We start from the raw sequence: 17,486 nt of genomic DNA, 5'->3' as shown, positions 1-17,486 counted from the left end.
AGTTACTCTGTCAATGGCAGTTGGTCTCTCTGTCTGACTTTCAAAGTGCTTGCTTCTTTATACTCCAAGTATGGCATCACCTTATTGGTTCAAGGTTGGCAAAAACAATAAATTCAAACTCAAATGGGTTTTAGTAAGCTGGGGCATAATTTAAAAGGATTGGTTAGATTCAAATTGTTGTCAAAACAACTCAGTTATCTATTTCACAGCTAACTTTTACATATTTTCAATTTTCTAGTACACCGAGACTGCTAGCCAGTTATATGACAGGTGCTTGTAAGCTCTCAGTGCAAAACAGCATTTGCACTCTCTTAAAGGTACAGTACACGCCTTCAACTTCATAACATTGGCTTTAGCATCATTGACTCCAACACTTACTTTAAAATTCACTCTCACAGTCTTGGCTTTGCTGGTCACCTACACACAATAAATTAATGGCTTGATTCCAGACAGCATCAAGAATCAGGACACAGCAATATTGGCTCTGTAAAATTTCTGCAGATTATTTTATTAGTATAGCGCCCTAGTCAAATTCAACAACTTTATTACATCTGGAAATCACCATTATTTACCTTTAGCTTCTAATATGCATCGCAAAATATACTGAAGCTTGCATTTGTAGAAATGCAGATTTTTGTACAAATTTGGAAGTAATTCTTGTGATTAAAGCTTAAGGACAAAAATACAAAAAAATACATTGCCATAACAATGCATCTTGTTGGATAGGGTTAGAACATACCACTCTGAGATTGGTGAGTTTAATGCCGTCTTATATGGCCATTTCCTGGCCCTTAATCTGTAAGGGTATGTGTCCCTCATTCTGAAGATTTCATTGTGCCAGACAAAGCTCTTTAACAAGAAAAGGAGAGTAGAATAATCAGAATCAGCAGGAATTTAAATTGATTTTTTAAAATCATGTTTCCTTAAAACTGCAATGAGACCTTTAGGAAAAGAAAAATACACCAGTCAGAGTAAAAGACACAGGTGGAACATCTCTAAAGCTCAGAAGGATTAACCCAAGTAATCAGCTTCAGGGCTTAGAGGCAAAAATAGAAACACAAACTGGAACAAGCAAAGAGAGACAAATAGTCACGCTTTTGATGCCTCCATAGAAACATTCCTTCCTGAACCCTTAGCAGCATTCCCTGAGGGGCATGTTTCTTGCATGACTGGAATCTATTGAACTGCAAAAAGAGACAGAATACTTCAGAATTTCAGAATGATTTCAAAATTATGAAAGAACTGGTGTGAAGGTATGGATCGTCACAGAAACCGTTCTTGCAATGTTTAGGACATTTCAAGTTTAACAGGTAAGGAAGATAATCAGACTTAATAGACATGAGAGAGAAAATAAAATTGTTAATGTAGTGAAATTCAAAGCTTGTGATGTAATAATTACTCTACTGTTGAGAGATGTGGATCTCCCCTTCTCCCACCGTTTTGCCAATTCTTTTCCTGGCATCATCAGGTTACTGAACAATCACAACTGGGTGGCATTTTGACAACTTTTACTTAGGACTATGCTACCCCTGAGCTGATCATGATAGAAACTTAACCAGAATTTCCTGTGGCCCTTTGGGAATGGACTGGAAGGTAGAAAGGCCGGCAACATGGACTGGTAAGACTTAAGGGGAATCTAACATCTTCCCATTGCCGTGCCTTAGCAATAAAGTTGACTGATTGACTATTAACCTGGGAGGCCAACGAAGCCACTTAAATGGCCAAGGGAGGACCCCATTCTACTGCACAGAGCTTCTTTAAGCCTGGCAAGTTCCCAGTTCTCTTTGCGGGGTAGGGCGGGGCGGTTGGGGAAGTTTCAAGATGTGGTTCTTCTTTATGGGTACTCAATGGCTGACAGCGAAGCCCTTCAGCCTGGATGCTAGCTCCCAATTTCCCCCAACTGGTTCTCCTTTGAGGACACCCAGCCATTTGGACCCATTCTTCCTAACACTGAAGCTTCCTTCTTCAGTTCACCTTCTCCCACTCACAACTCAGGTCATGTTTAAATGAAACCTGGTATAAATAGTGTAGGAGAATGTAGACTCCATAGAGACAATCACACGGGAGCATTCCTATTGCCTATCTTGGACAATGATTGCCTCATTGATTTACGAAGTATGTCCTTTCTAACAGCTGCTAAGATAGTTGGCCTCTTCATTGCATTTTCTGAAATCAAGCTGTTGGGACTTCTCTTAGTTTCCCAGACGAGTCATTTGTTAAAGGGCACTCAGTGACCTGACATCATAAAAGGACGAAAGCAGCCACTGGGAATCATCATCCCATGCCTTTGCTACCGATGATCTTTGTCTCATCACCTCAGCCCCTGACCCCAATCCACAATAACTCACCTGTTCATCCCTGAATGATCTTCGGCTTCCAGGTCAGTGCATTCCTGGCAGCTGACAATGCTCCCTAGTGATGACATGGAGCAATACAAAACTTCTTCAAGTTGGTGCAGGATTTCCATCCTAGTGTTCTATCCCAGGTAAGGCACATCTCTGCTCAGTGATACGAAGTGCACTGGATCTTCCCCAAAAGAAGCAATACAGTGCTGTTGCCAGTTCGCCAGCAGGTGTGTGAGCCCTTATTGCCTCCATGAAGAACTGTCTTGCACTTAGCTACATTTTTTGAAGTATCGTCCTCTAGCTCTATATCCATATCAGTATCTAATTTATAAGTTATTGATCCCCGACCTCTTTGAGCTCAAAGTGAATCACATCTCTTTTTTCTTTTTATCCAGTAATAGTGGCAGAATCTCCTGAAACTCTCTCTCTCTGTCCTTCCACAGACTTTGTGTTGTTAATTTGTTTGTCCAACATTCTTGATGAGTCAAAATTTAATTTAATTAAGAATTGGGAAGGCAAGCCAGTCTTTGTGGAAAACTCAAATTTTAGCTCCTTTCTAGCCATTATTTCACACTGAACTTGCAATTCAAAACCTAAACATCCAATTTCATCATGTGCAGAGCTCCTGCAACAATATCCTCACCATCACAAGAACTTCCCACTTCCAAAATTCTAATGTTATGTTTCTGTGCCTTTGCCTCAACCCATTTGCTGCTAAAATCCTCATCTGTGTTTTTATTTCCAAAAATATTCTCCTGGCTAGCCTATCACTTCCTACCCATCTTAAACTGAGCTCATCAAATTACATTACCTATTTTCTATTCCATAATACATTTTTTTTATTCATTACCCTTGTGCTCAATGATCTTGACTGCCCACAACAAAACTTCACAATTTCAGGGTTCATCCCTATGTTCAAATTCTGCTATGCCACCCCATGAATCAAACTTCATAACTTGTGTCAGTTATAAAACTAACCAAGAACTCTAATCTTCCAACTGTAAAACTGACCTATCAATAACCTTTGCCACACTACTGTGAAAATACTAGTTCCTAACCTCCCCATCTCCCTAATTTGCTTTCCTTCTTAAGACCTACTTCTTTACCAAGTTTTCAGTCATTCCTCCTACTATCTCCAAACTTTCCTCAGTCAGATTTTATCTCATTACGCTCCTGTGATGTCCCTTAGGACACTTAACTATTGCTGAAAAAGACACCTTTTGTCTAATCTTTTCATCTTGCACTCATCATTTTCCTGATGCATTGGAATTTTTTCAATTGTTCGGATGAGTGTACGATAAAAGTTTTGTCAAGCTGATTTGTTTAAATGAAACAACAAAACAATTGCCAAAATTAATTTTAACATAGAAGGTATTTTATCAAAGTCAACTTAAAGTACAATTTGTTAGCATCACAATTTTGCTTTCTTTGCAAGAATGTTGTCCAAGAGGGATTAGTTGTAAATGTAAATCTCCAGCTCACATTCATGACAGTAAACACCAGCAGAACCAATGACCCACATGCAGTAAATATTTTTTAAAGTTTTAGATTTGCTAATGCTTCACTATTTCCTGCTAGTAAATTGTGTAAAATAATGAACAGTTGGAAACGAAAGTTTATGTTATTGATTACTATTATATGCACTTGTTACTTATATATCTATGTATAATTTCAACTCTTAAGGATTTGGACAATTTAGAAAGTTCTTAAGTTTCCTGAAGATGACTCGAAGAAAGCGAAGAAGTAGTAGAAAAAGAAAATGTTCCAGTTCCAAAGAGAGTAAGTAGGCTATTAATGGTATTTGTAGGTATACAATGTTAAAATATAGCTAATAACAAAAGAAGATTAAACATTAAATTTTGAATAATACGTTAGTTAAACAATCACCTGTGCAGATGGTAGGTTTCGACTGTCTTGAATTTTTTAAAAATTTGACACCAGAGTTACTGATGAATCTTGTGTAGCATTGTGAAAGAACAAGAACATAAAATTATTTTCTCTATATGTAACTTTTCACATGATTTCCACATGGTTTTCTGTCTTATTCTGGAATGCTCTTTGATATTCATGAATTACTTCAGTACCCTATGTCTAGAATTTTTCACATTCTACAAATATCTCTGTATATTTCTCCTGCTCTTTATTTATTCTATGTATGGTATGTAATAATTCACTATTTTCTTTTTGCCTCTTCACATGCCGAATTAATTTTACTGAGTTTGTAAAATTTCCTACCTTTTCTAAGGGCTGGCTGGGTCACAAGAAGCTGGATTTGAATTTGGTTTGGAAGAGGGTAGGATCATGACCAGAGGCAGTGGGGGAGCAGACCTTGAGCCAAGTAGACTTCCCATTGCTTTTGCAACGGATCTCAAGTCACATTGATGATTGTAAATGAAATACTGCAGCAATGGGGTGACAACAAAACCAGGACCTCAGTCCAACCTGGACTAAAACTTGTGGGAAACTCAATTTATCATTGGCTTGGGTAAAAAGTGAGGCCAACTCAAAAATCAGTGGTGGACTAAGTATGGTGAACAAAGCCTTCTTTGTTCTTGGAAACCAAGAGAGTGACTTTACCTGCATTAGCATCCAGCAGACTGACAGTTTAGAGGGGCAATACATTTTCATTTTTTAATAGGCTTTCCTCCTAGAATTGGTGAAAAATTTGGTGGTACTTTAGTTACCTTATAGGAATCCACAAGGCATGAGTCATAGTCTTACAACACAAAAGAAACCCTTCAGCCTATCAAGTCCGTATGAACCTGTCTACATTAGTCCCACTTTCTAGCACTTGGCCCATAGCCTTGAATGTTATGACATTTCAATTGCTCACCCATGTACTTTTTAAAGATTGTGAGGTGGTCCACCTCTACTACCACAGTCAAGAGCGTGTTGCTGGAAAAGCACAGCAGGTCAGACAGCATCTGAGGAGCAGGAGAATCGATGTTTCAGGCTGAAGCCCTTCATCAGGAATGAGGCCTTTTCCAGCAACACACTCCCGACTCTGATCTCCAGCATCTGCAGACCACACTTTCTCCCAGTTGATTTCACCTTTATTACCATCCCCAGTTGTTCATTCCACATTCCCATCACTGTCTGGGTGAAAAACTGTTTCCTCAAATGTCCTCTATATGTCCTGCCTTTCACCTTAAAATTATTCCCCCTTGTTATTGACCCTTCAGCTAAGGTAAACAACTGCTTCATATCCACCCTGCCCATGCCCTCACAATCAGGTCCCTTCTCAGCTTTCTTTACTCAAAAAAAAAACCACAACCTTCTCCAGCCTCTCATCCCAGGCAACATCCCAGTGAATCACATCCTTCCTATAGTGTGGCGATGAGAACTGCACACAACACTCCAACTGTGGCCTAACCGAAGTCCTGCACAACTCCACATAATCTCCCTGCTCTTATAATCTGTGTCACAATTAATGAAGTAGGTATGCCTTCATAACTACCCTATTAGCCTTTCATACAATCTTCAGGAATCTGTGGGCAAGCATCCCAAACTCCCTCCGCTCCTCTGAGCTTCCAAATGTCCTGCCATTCATTGACTACATCCATGTCTTGTTAATTCTTCCAAAGTGCATTACTTCACTTTCCGGGGCTAACTTCCACTGATTTGGCCATCTGACCAACCTATATCCTCCTGTAACCCAAGACTTTTTTCCCCACTGTTAATCACCCAACCAATCTTAGTGTCATCCGCAAAGTTACTATCATCCTCCCTACATTCTCATCTGTATTACTTTTATAGCTCACCATCAATAAGGGACACAACACTAATCCTATGGTACACCAATAGACACTACCCTTCAGTCACACAGCCTTCCACTACTATCAGTGTCTTCCACCACTAAGTCAATTTTGGATTCATCTTGCAAGTTACCCCAGAACCACATGTGCTTTTGCCTTCTTTATCTATCTCCTATGTGGGAACTCATGAAAGGTATTGCTACATCGACATCATCACCCTCATCCCCACACTTGGTCACCTCCTCGAAAAATTCAATTAAATTCATTAGGCATGACCTCCCTTTGACAGAGCAGTGCTGACTACCCCATCAAATCTTGCCTCCCCAAGTGGAGATTAATTCACCCATTAAAAATTATCACAGTAGTTTCCCTACACTGATATGGATCTCATAGTTTATAATTCCCTGGATTATCTCTACTACCTTTCTTGAAAATTGTAACCACATTAGCTGTCCTCTAGCACCTTCCCTGTAGCCAGAGAGGAGTTAACAATTTGGATCAGAGCACCTATACTTTCTTCCCTCCCCTCCCACAGCAGCCTGGGACATAACTCATCCAGACTTGGAGAGCTATCCACTTTTAAGCCTGCCAAAATCTCCAATACCTCTTCATTCCGTATGTTAATCAGGCTCAAATACTGCCGTTGGCAATGAACAAATTAAATGCAATAAATCTTGGAAACTGTGAAACAACAATCATTTTCAGAATAGGAAGATTCCCACTCTTATCAAGGCATTTAACATTATAGGAATAACAATTAATTGTGAATGGACAATAAATGCAGCATTGCCAGTGTTACCCCATTTGGCAAAAATCGTCAAGCTGGCGCCCAATTCTTTAATTGGACAAATGAATTACTTGATATTTAAAGTGTTAAAACCTTGCTGCTTCCCTACCTTAATTGCTTTGAAAGCTTCACTTGATAAGTCAATTGATCTGCTGGTCATTAAGCTGAATGAAAATGTCTTAATCCGCAGCATTGTCCCACTTTCGAGGTCAGAGGTTAGAGCTTGAAGAGTGAGGGATGAGGAAGGAAATGAGACCAGGACACTTGAAATTTACATTCTGTGATTGCTGCAACATTCCACTATGTCCCACACTTTAGCAGCTGGGTTTGAGCCAGGGACCAGGACTGAGGGTGGAACACAGGAGAATGCAACAGGAGTGAGCCTACCAGGGAGATTACACTGCTCCTGCACTTCAGATAAAAGCTGGAAGGTGAAAGGTTCATTCAAGTAGCATTGAAGCAGAGGCTGGCCCTGCTGTTGTAGTTGCTGGATAGGTAAGGGTTTAATAGGAGATGGTTAAGAATAGTACTAGATATCACAGCTGCCAAGAGGGGTGTACCACGTGGTGAAGTGAACAAATGAACAAAACTACAGGCTTATTACAAAGCTACGCTGCAACATTACAAATTTATACAGTATAATTTTCCAAATTTGTGAACTCAGCAAGATGTTGCACTTCATCCAAGTCCTACATTGAAATCTTAACACTCGCCTGCCTCAATTTCACTCTAAACCTTCCAATCCCAGGGCTCGCAAAAGGATCAGCCCAAGAGGCCTATCCCAGCACTTGCCTGGTCTCAGTGGGTGGCTGCTGAGTTTATTGTATTTCCAGACTTACCACAGGAGTTAAAATACCTTCAGCCAAGTTTTTTTTTGCTGCTGAAGATGAGAACTGATCTATCAGAAAAGAGATGTATCAAGTTTTCATGGATTTAGGAACTATAACAAAGATAAGAAGGGAAGCAGTCCAGAGAGATGAGTACAAAAGGTTTTGTTTTAAATTATTCTTTCAATTCAATTTCCCGGCCTTTTTTTCTCTGGGTTCTTCCATCAAAGCATATAATTTGTTTCTTTCTGCTTCTTGTCATTTTAAACACCTCTCAATTAACTACATCAAAGAGATACAAACCATATCAATATAACCTGTTTGCATGCTTTGTCTCTGGTATCAATCCAGTGAATTTGGTTGAAACCAGCTCCAAAATCATTCTTTTTTTGAAAACACAGTGTTCTATGTATCATCTAACCAAGGCTGTATACAACTCAGCATCCATTCCTCACTGTTAAATTTGTTCATTACTTCTTGTGCAGTAGCTTTTTTTTTATTTGTGTACCTGGTCATAGGGTCATTGAGTCAAACAGCATGGAAACAGACATGTTGGTGTAACTAGTTTGATCAAGTTTCCCAAACTAAACCAGTCCCACTTGCCTGCGTTTGGCCCATATTTCTGCACCTTTCCTTTTCATGTACCAGTCCAAATATCTTTTAACTGTTGTAACTGTACCTGCATCTACCACTTCCTCTGCAGTTCATTCCACATATGAACAACCTTCTGTGTGAAAAGGTTGTCCCTCAGGTCCCTTTTAAATATTTCTCGTCTAACCTTAAAAATATGCCCTCTGGTTTTTAACTCATCTACACTAGGTAAAAAGACCTTTGCTATTCATCATATCTGTGTCCCTCATGCTTTTATAAACCTCTTCAACCTCCTATGCTCCAGTGAAATAAGTCCCAGTTTATCCAACCTCTCCTTATAACTCAATTCCTCCAGTTCTGGTAACATCCTTGCAAATCTTTTCTTTCAATTTAATAACATCTTTCACACAAAACCTTTGCTATCCCACAGTTTCTCAGTATTAAGAAAATATAACAATTTGCCTTTCTTGAACCCAAAGTGATAATTTTACATTGTTTCACTTTTAAGTCTATTTTCCCAGTTTAGCCCATTTGATTTGTCTATCTGTATTCCTTTGTAACAAACTGCTTCCATTGACATATTTACTCTGCCTTCTGTCAGCTGTAAGCTTTGATCCATAAACCTTTAGTTTTTCATTCAATGTATGGTGGAAAACTGAACACCCGGTACAGATTTCTGGGAAACACCACTTGTCACATCCCATCAACATCCCATCAACAATTATTTCTTCTCTACCTCTGTCGCTCACCTTCCACTAAATACCAACTCAAGAAAAAGGTAGCAAAGTTGAAAAGAAAAGCAGTACATCCCCAGTAAAAAAGGATTATATTGATTTGATCAATTACTCTAAGGAGAAATTGGATAAAGACCTTCTTGGAAATTGAATTGAAAGGAATAAGTTAGATATAAGTTGCAATTATTAAACACTCCACAGGTCATAAGGAGGCTATCCATGTTCAAGGAATAGGATTATAAATATTTAGTCTTTTTAAAAATAAATCACACAACACCAGGTTACAGTCCAACAGATTTAATGGGAAGCACACTAGCTTTCAGATGCCGCTCCTTCATCAGGTGTTAGTGGAGGACACAATTCTAAGGCACAGAATTTATAGCAAAAATTTACAGTGCAGTGTAACTGAAATTATACATTGAAAAATACCTTGATTGTCTGTTGAGTCTTTCATCTGTTCGAATACCATGATAGTTTCACTACTTTCATGTGTAAATCTCAAAACCTTTTTTTAAAAGTTGCATTCTCAGGTTAGCTGTAACAACGGGCATTAGCTAGACAATAGGTTGAAGCTATGTCTAGCTGACGTTAGAACAAGAGGGATTCTTGGGCAACCATGGAAATAAATCTATGAAATATAACTGTTTATTTTTATTTATGGAAAGAAATTGTCACCTCTAATCCACAGCTGCAATCTAAAACATGCATGTAGATTGCCACAGTAACTCCAACTCATTTTGCAGTTAGTCAGCTGGATGGTCAGTGTGAATCAGACTGGAGCCAACAACACAGGGTATGGTCCCTTCTCAACTGGGCTGCTTCTGTGGCATCCTGCCTGCCCTACCAGGTTAAAGGCCATGTCTAAAGGCTGATGATTGGACCTGCCTTCTGACACAGAACTGAAGGAATAGTCTAAAAATTTGCATTATCATCTTTATGGGCCAAACTCTATTTTTAGCTTTTCTCCAGTTATTAAATGGCTGAGACAATAATAATGACAAGACATAATCAAATACTTTACTGAAATAGTAAGGTTGATTCTGAATTATTTTATTTATTCAGCATAATTTACTTATTCTAATGTCAGGCTTTGGACTGTTTTTAATAAACTGTAAAACAATGAAAAGACTGAGATTATCTATATTTTAACTGCATATTAATTTTCCACAAAGGTGAGAGTTTGTCTATCCAGCCCAATTGTCAGAGCACTACTACTGAAAAGGTAGAAGATGAAAAACCCATAAAAAGTAAAGCTGCACCACCAGGAGGAGGAGTAACACAGTCCTCTGAGGAAAGCAGCGACACTGATAGCAGAGAAAATTGTCAAGGTGCATTCAAATCGAAAAGACAACAAAATGCATCAGATTACAAAGTATTCACAGCAAAGAACAAAATCACCTTCCAAGCATTGATTAAATCAGCTTCAACTGAAATAATAACAGTCACAATACAACGTTCACAGTTAGATCCAGAATTAATAGAGGCAAGCACAAATAATCTGCAACATCAACACCCTCCACAAGAAATCAATGCTGACAACGTAGAGCAGGAGCCTTTTGCCAATGCTGACAACGTAGAGCAGGAGCCTTTTGCCAATGTGAAAAGCATTTTATCGAGTCTTTCTGGTGCTGGAGCAACTTTGGTGATAGGGAATGATGAAAGTACACTGGATGAAGGCGAGTGGCCAATGCATCAAAAACATGAATCACTGTTATTTTGTTCTGCAACTTTAAGCAATGGAATTCATGTCATTGACCAACAGACTGACAGAAAGTCTTGGTTAAAATTTAATATGGCAACAAATAACACAGATCTCAAGCTATCTGGGACCAAGAACTTCAGCTGTCGGGACAATATTTCAATTTATAAACAAAACTGTAATGAAAATTTCACAAATGAAAGGGAATATAGCAATGAAAACATCTTGCATTCCAGCGGCTACCCAGCATCAAAAGGATCTTGCAGTTCATTCGCATTGTCAGACTTCAGCGTTAACTCTGAAGAGTACACATCCAGTCAAGGTCTACATGCAGATTGCTTTTTGAATATTCCACCTCCCAAAGAGTTTGCGGATGACTGCGAAGATATAGAACCATACACGAGAAAACCAGAGGCCATATATTTAGTCCAAGAGAATCATGGCACAGAAACTGATAACTCACCTATTATATCAAAATGGTCCAAGAGACATTATTATTTAGACCAAAATAAATTAATGGAAAATTCACTCCCAGGTTCAGGATCCAAATTCTCTTATAAAGATAATAGACAAGATTGGACCATGAGTACTTGGACAAGTTTACCTGAATGTGACCACAGATTGCAAGCATCAGAGAAATGTCTGTCACCATTAGGAACATGTTTTACATTGAATCATTTTGGAAAAGGTAAAACCAAGTTCTTGAAAAATAGCATTGATAATATAAACAATTTATTAACACAAAGTCATTATCAGAAGCCAGCTCGTGCAAGGAGGAAATCATACCCAGATACTGATACTATTGACGTTGTTTTCCAGATGGAATGGAAGGAAATTCCAAACCTGCTATACCAAGGACAGCAGCATTCTTCATTTACACCTCTGCCCCCTTTTTTTATACAGACACTTCCCAGGAAACAAGGGAAACCAGAGAGAGTTTCTGTTGAAGATATTAAGAGTTATGTGTGTTTTAATGAACACAGCACTCAGGATGGAGAAGAACATAAAGATACCCCTGATTGGAGTAGACCAAGTCATTGGTCTTCATCAGGCACATTGAGCATCAGGAAATCACCAGAAATAAGTCCGCTTGTGCTTACAGGTGACAGTTCAGGTTCATTCAGATTTGATTCCAGAGAAAGCATTGATGATTATTTCAGTCTGAATCCAAGTTCCAAATTGGAATTTATTAGAAATAGAGACATTTTCGGGACAGATTTGTGCTCACATACATTCCCTGAGGAAAGAACAGAAGTTCTCACTAGTAGGGACATTGGATCATGGCAACTTGCAGATCCACTAGAGCAGGGTGATTTTACAGAAAGTGGCTTTGATGAAGAGACTTTAGATAGTGACTACCCTTATGAGTTAACTGAAGATACGCCACTAGCAAGTGAACAATTTCAGATTCAAATCCCTTCATCTTCACCAAGCTCAACAAGTGAATATTTAACTAAGAGCCAGGCAAATAATTCAACATCAGAATATGTGGATGTTTTGGATACTGCTTCTGAATTGGATATTAATATCACAAAAAAGACAGCTGATAATAGCATTCAATTCAAGAAGAGAAGACAGTCAGTGACTATATTACAGACAGGGACACTTGATCAAAGATTAATTATTCAAAATAACAGCACTTCCAGTCATACAGCTGACAATCCACAGCAATGTACTGCATTTGGTGAATGTAATGAGGAGGATACACCGCTCAGTGAACCAAGTTTTTCAGAAACTACTAACATTCAACCAGCTACCATTCCTCCAGACAGTGTGGCACATGGTCATAATTCTCCTACAACTAAATGTTTGTCCCAGGTTCCCTCTACCACAATGATGGACATTCTTGAACAAAATAATGAGAATGCAGATTCTTCAACTTGCAGAGAAGAGAACAACAAAGACTTCCATGAAAAACAATCTGACAGTAATTGCGCTACTGAACAGGACGGCTGCCAACATAGTCACACAGAATATTTTGGACAGAATACTAATGAACAAAATGACAGCACCCAGAATCATGTGGTAGAAAAGGACACAGTGGATAGAGCGATGGATAGTGAATATAATTCTTTACAACCCACGCCCGTGACAGCCAACCGTCTAACTGAGGATACAAAACTGCCAGACTTTGCAGTTTCCCGTGAAAGTTACAAAGGAGTGGAACCCAATTGCCAGAAGACTGCATTCATGGAAAAAGAAATGTGGCAGCAAGGTAGGATTCATATGGAGTAAGGCATTCATGCAAAACAACAGAAGAATAACTGAAACAAAATTAGAGAAAAAAGTAGTAATGTAAATAAAGGCAAAATTATTTTCTAGAATTCAGTGCAGTGGTGGTTTGCCAATCATGCAGCAATTTTTTAGTAAGGTAAAATTATTTTTGACATCAGTGATTTTAGTAATCCTTGGAACATAGAGATTTATATGGTTGATATTTTTCTTATAAGGTGACCTTTAGAACAAGAAATACACATACCATAGCAAATATATAATTTATTAATTTTCATCCTATTTTGTTCTTTCTCTATACTAATTCCCACATGAAATTTCAGTTAAGATCACATTTAATCTATTTCCTGATGATAGCTAATGTTACCAAAAACTGTAGTGCTGGAACTCTGAAATAATCCTTGTTAATGCTGCACTGTTCCCAACCACTAGAGGGTGAGAAATAGCAACTTGGAGTTATTTTCAGTTTTAACCATGAGCAGATTCCCCTTGCACCAAGTAGAAATCTAATAGGGAATCTAGGACAAAATCTTCCCATGAGAGATTTGGGAGCAACACAAGAGGTCAAGCAAGGCCTTTCTCGACAACAAGTTGCACTGTCTAACTAAATTCCTGACGACAAGATGAGATTCTTACTCGTGAGCAGTGAGATGCCTATTAAGAGTGATTATTATGATTATTATTATCATTATTACTCTCATTATTTTTGCAATCTCGTATCATTAGTTTTATCATTCACCAGATATTTTTAACTTAGAGAGGATTCAGAAGAGATTGACCAGGACGTTCCTGGACTAGAGAGTTTGAGTTATAAGGGGAAGCTTGATAGGCTAGGAATGTTCTCACTGGAGCATAGGACATTGAGGGGTGAACTTATAGAGGTTTATAAAATCACAGGGAGCATAGATAAGGTGAATAGCAAAGGTTTCTTTCCCGAGAGGAGTTCAAAATTCAAGGGCTTACCTTTAAGGTGAGAGGAGAAAGATTTAAAAGAGACCTGAGAAGCAACTCTTTCCACACAGAGGGTGGTTCGTGTGTTGAATGAACCACCAGGAAGTGAAAGATACAGGTACAGTTACAACATTGAGAAGACTTTTGGATGGATACATGAATAGGAGAGATTTAGAGGGATGTGGGCCAAACTCAGGCAAGTGGGACTGGTTTAGTTTGGGAAACTTAGTCGGCATAGGCGAGTTGGACTGAAGGGTCTGTTTCTGTACTATATGACTCTATGAATCTCTGACTCTCAACACCAAGACTTCCTGAGATATTAAAGTCAGAGCAGATACCTGGCGACGCCACCTCATTGCTTGCTCTTCTGGACTTCCAATTGAATCTGGCACCAAAGTCTGAGGGCACATTCCACGGGCAATAGTTGCACACACCCTACATTCACAGGTGCTACCATCTAACATGTACTAACCTCTGTAAACAGTCACGACACATCTCCGAACTACTTTCATATGCTTCTGAACTGCCATACTTCAGTTCGGGATACACTGGCAGCTATTACAATGCTGCAGCAAGGACACTTTGCACAGGGGGACACACCCAGTTCATCGATTGGACCAGGCTACATTTCAGATTTGTTCACTTGCTCTCCTAGTGCCTAACTGAGTGCTCACAGCATTACCATTACTTTACCTTGCCCTCTACCACTTTTGCTGCACTTTAAACGGTCACACTACTTCTGTCTTGCCTCGCAGTTTAGCATAGACTGTCATTCTGACCTGCAGTCAAGGAGGTTGTAATGTTACTGAATGACACACTGCTTATCAATCTCACAGCTGCACCGTGCGCCAGCCACAGACACGCTAAACACACAGCACATGCTGCAAGGAGACAGCCATCTCTTAAAGTCTAAGGAGAGTGCTGCAAGCTTGTGTGTTCAGTTGCCCCCGGCCCCTGACAGATCTGCCTGGTGCTCCTGTTTGTTTCTGCATGCCAGTAATGTTCCTGTGTGCCAATAAGATCAGATCCTCTCCAGCCTGGGGCTGAACAAGTATGTGCTCTTGGTGGTCCTCCAAATGCCAGTGACCTGGGGCATTTCTCCCTGGACCAACTGTCGAGATGTGACAATGAAGAGCTCACCAGCAGGTGCTTCTGACTCTAATATACTCACTGAGGTGTCATATCTAAGCTGGTTGGGGGTACAGGAAGCAGCGTCATCGGATCTTCCTCGAAGTATTCAAGCTGTCTTCCTGGGAGGTGCTGAAAAGCATGAGCTGTGCGTGGACCTACTCGCAGTGACCATTGTGGACATACCCCAGTGTCTGCAGGAGACAAAAGATAAAATGTCACAACCAAGGTGTAGATATTATAGCAGGTCAATATTAAATTCTCAGTGGGGTAATGGGAGATCAGCAAATTAATAAACAATGCTTCTTAATTGGTTACTAAGAATATGGAGATTCTTGTGTCACCACAAGAACCAGTCCCAATCTTCAACCAACCAGCACTAACATATTCTCCTTGTAAGGGTTGAGGAACCTAACGTTAGGCATTCCACTACCCATCCTGATCCTTTAAACCCTGTTATGGATTGCCATCTCCTAGACTGAGAGAAAGGGCTTGAATGTGATGAATATGGGTAGCATAGCTCTTAGTGCTAGTGCAGTTGTGGGGTGGGAGTGAGGGAAAGGTCATCTGAGTGTTAAGAGTAGGCAGGGCAGAGGCCACACACAGGTTAGTAGTGCAGGGGTGAGGGGGTTATTGGCAAGAGGGTGTGCAGGAAGATTTTGTATAGCACTAGTGAGAGTGGTAGAGCATGAGCCTTGGTGCAAGGTGGGTGCAGGAGCAGAGATAGAGTGAGTGTGAGATAGCAGAGAGCAGATGGTGGGTTTTTTTGCCTTGGGGAGAAGAGAAGGTCACTCGCCTTCTATCTGGTCTACGAGGCGTTTCTCCAGACCATGGGGTCTGCACTGAACCTTGGCAACCTCAGCTTCCTCTGGTAATCCTTCGAGAAGCCAATAGCCCTTTTCTGTCCTCCCCCATCCAAAAGGACCTCCAGCTCTGTCTCTGTGGAGTGCGGAACTTATTTCCCCTTCTCTGCAAAGCCCGGGACAAATACATACAAACATGCCAGGCAGCTCCAGATTGTCAATGCTTGGCCAGTGTACAACAGCCTTTTAAATAGGGCACCAGTGCCAGGAATGTCATTGTTAAAAGCCCGACAGTGGCCAGTACCTGTACTTGCAGCTTCAGAGAATGGGAAAAATCAGGCTCGAACTGAGAGAGAGTTAGTATAGGGACTGAAGTAGGTAGTTAACAGTTTGGCACAATACTATGACAGAATCTTCTTTTAAATTCAATGTAAGTGACACTGCCAAAATATGGGAAGATTTGGTGCCTACTGATTATGTGTATGTTAAATAAATATAATATCTAATTATAAGAGAAATCTTAATCCCATCTGGAAAAGTCAACCTATCTGAGCCTGTCATTGAGAAAGGTACATCAGGTCCTGCATTAACGAGAAAGACTAAGCTCTGACTGTTAATAAGGGAGTCTCGTAATAAAATTTTCTTAGAGGTGATGATAAAACAAAAAATAGTCCAATGAGAATACTATGTTATTTGCTTTCCTATTCATGACACAAGTTTTCAGTTCAAAGGTACTAGGAAGTGCATTTTCAGTAAGTACATTAATATATCTCATGTAAGAGGAACAACATATTATGTATGAAAAGTTCAAAAGCAGATGACAGCCTGGTAACAATTTTAATATGGTTTCTGACATGACTAGATCCGAAGGCTGAGGCAAATTGCCGCCTGCAATTGCCGACTGATCCTGTGCAAAAAGATGGAAAAGCCGTTGAGAATTGCCAGGCAATTGCTTCAACAGGAGAAGGATCTGATCACTGGGAGAAGAGACGGAAACAGTTTAAGGAGAGCAAGCATTGCAATTCAGCTGGGGGAAGTCCAGTTACCAGCAATCAAGAATCAGGTATGAATATGAGGAGAGACATTAAAGGATTGAAAATGGTAAAATATAGGACATCTAAGATTCTTGCTTCTCAAAGAAGAATATTTCTTTCCTGACTTGTACCTTTTAAACCAATGTAAAAGCAAAATCATAAAACATTAGAAGTAATCATTTTTCTTAACACTATCTGCAGAGCAACAGATCAGTCAATCTTTCAGCTGTGGACACTTTATCAGAATTGATAACAATACAGATGAATGTCTAAAAGGGAATAGAATGGGGGTGGGGGAGTGGGGAGAATGATTTGTTAAAAAAGCATCTGAACACAAACATAGTCAAATCGTTTCAGTGGCCACTAAATTACTAAGAGAACAAGAGTTGCTGAAATAATGCTGATAACTTAGAGGGGGGCTGATGTAGTTTGGAAAGGGAAGCATGCAAAACTGACAAAAAAAAAAGATATGTTTCAAAATGCAGAAGCCTAGTAGAAGGAAAAAGATAGGCTGACAAATAAAGTGTAATTTTGATAGCTGTAAAATTTGATAGCACATAGTGAACTGACTACATTGGCAGAATCTTATCTAAGCAACAT

General features: G+C 39.6%; 1 protein-coding gene across 2 annotated transcripts in view; it reads left to right on the top strand.

Annotated features, from left to right (window-relative positions):
- Nucleotides 1-1,070: 1,070 nt before the first annotated feature.
- The window catches only part of pdzph1 (PDZ and pleckstrin homology domains 1), a 70,722-nt gene continuing 54,306 nt past the window's right edge, over nucleotides 1,071-17,486 (top strand). For both annotated transcript variants that reach the window (XM_072583623.1, XM_072583622.1), the window contains exons 1-4: nucleotides 1,071-1,310; nucleotides 4,029-4,124; nucleotides 10,212-12,953; nucleotides 16,715-16,915. In XM_072583623.1, the coding sequence (XP_072439724.1) occupies nucleotides 4,067-4,124; nucleotides 10,212-12,953; nucleotides 16,715-16,915 (3,001 nt within the window). In that variant the 5' untranslated portion in view covers nucleotides 1,071-1,310; nucleotides 4,029-4,066. The remainder of the gene's footprint in view (nucleotides 1,311-4,028; nucleotides 4,125-10,211; nucleotides 12,954-16,714; nucleotides 16,916-17,486) is intronic.

The sequence above is a fragment of the Chiloscyllium punctatum genome, chromosome 2, assembly GCF_047496795.1.
Source record: "Chiloscyllium punctatum isolate Juve2018m chromosome 2, sChiPun1.3, whole genome shotgun sequence".
Lineage (NCBI taxonomy): Eukaryota > Metazoa > Chordata > Chondrichthyes > Orectolobiformes > Hemiscylliidae > Chiloscyllium > Chiloscyllium punctatum.
The sequence above is the reverse complement of the archived record's forward strand: the minus strand, read 5'-3'. Positions and strand labels throughout refer to the sequence as shown.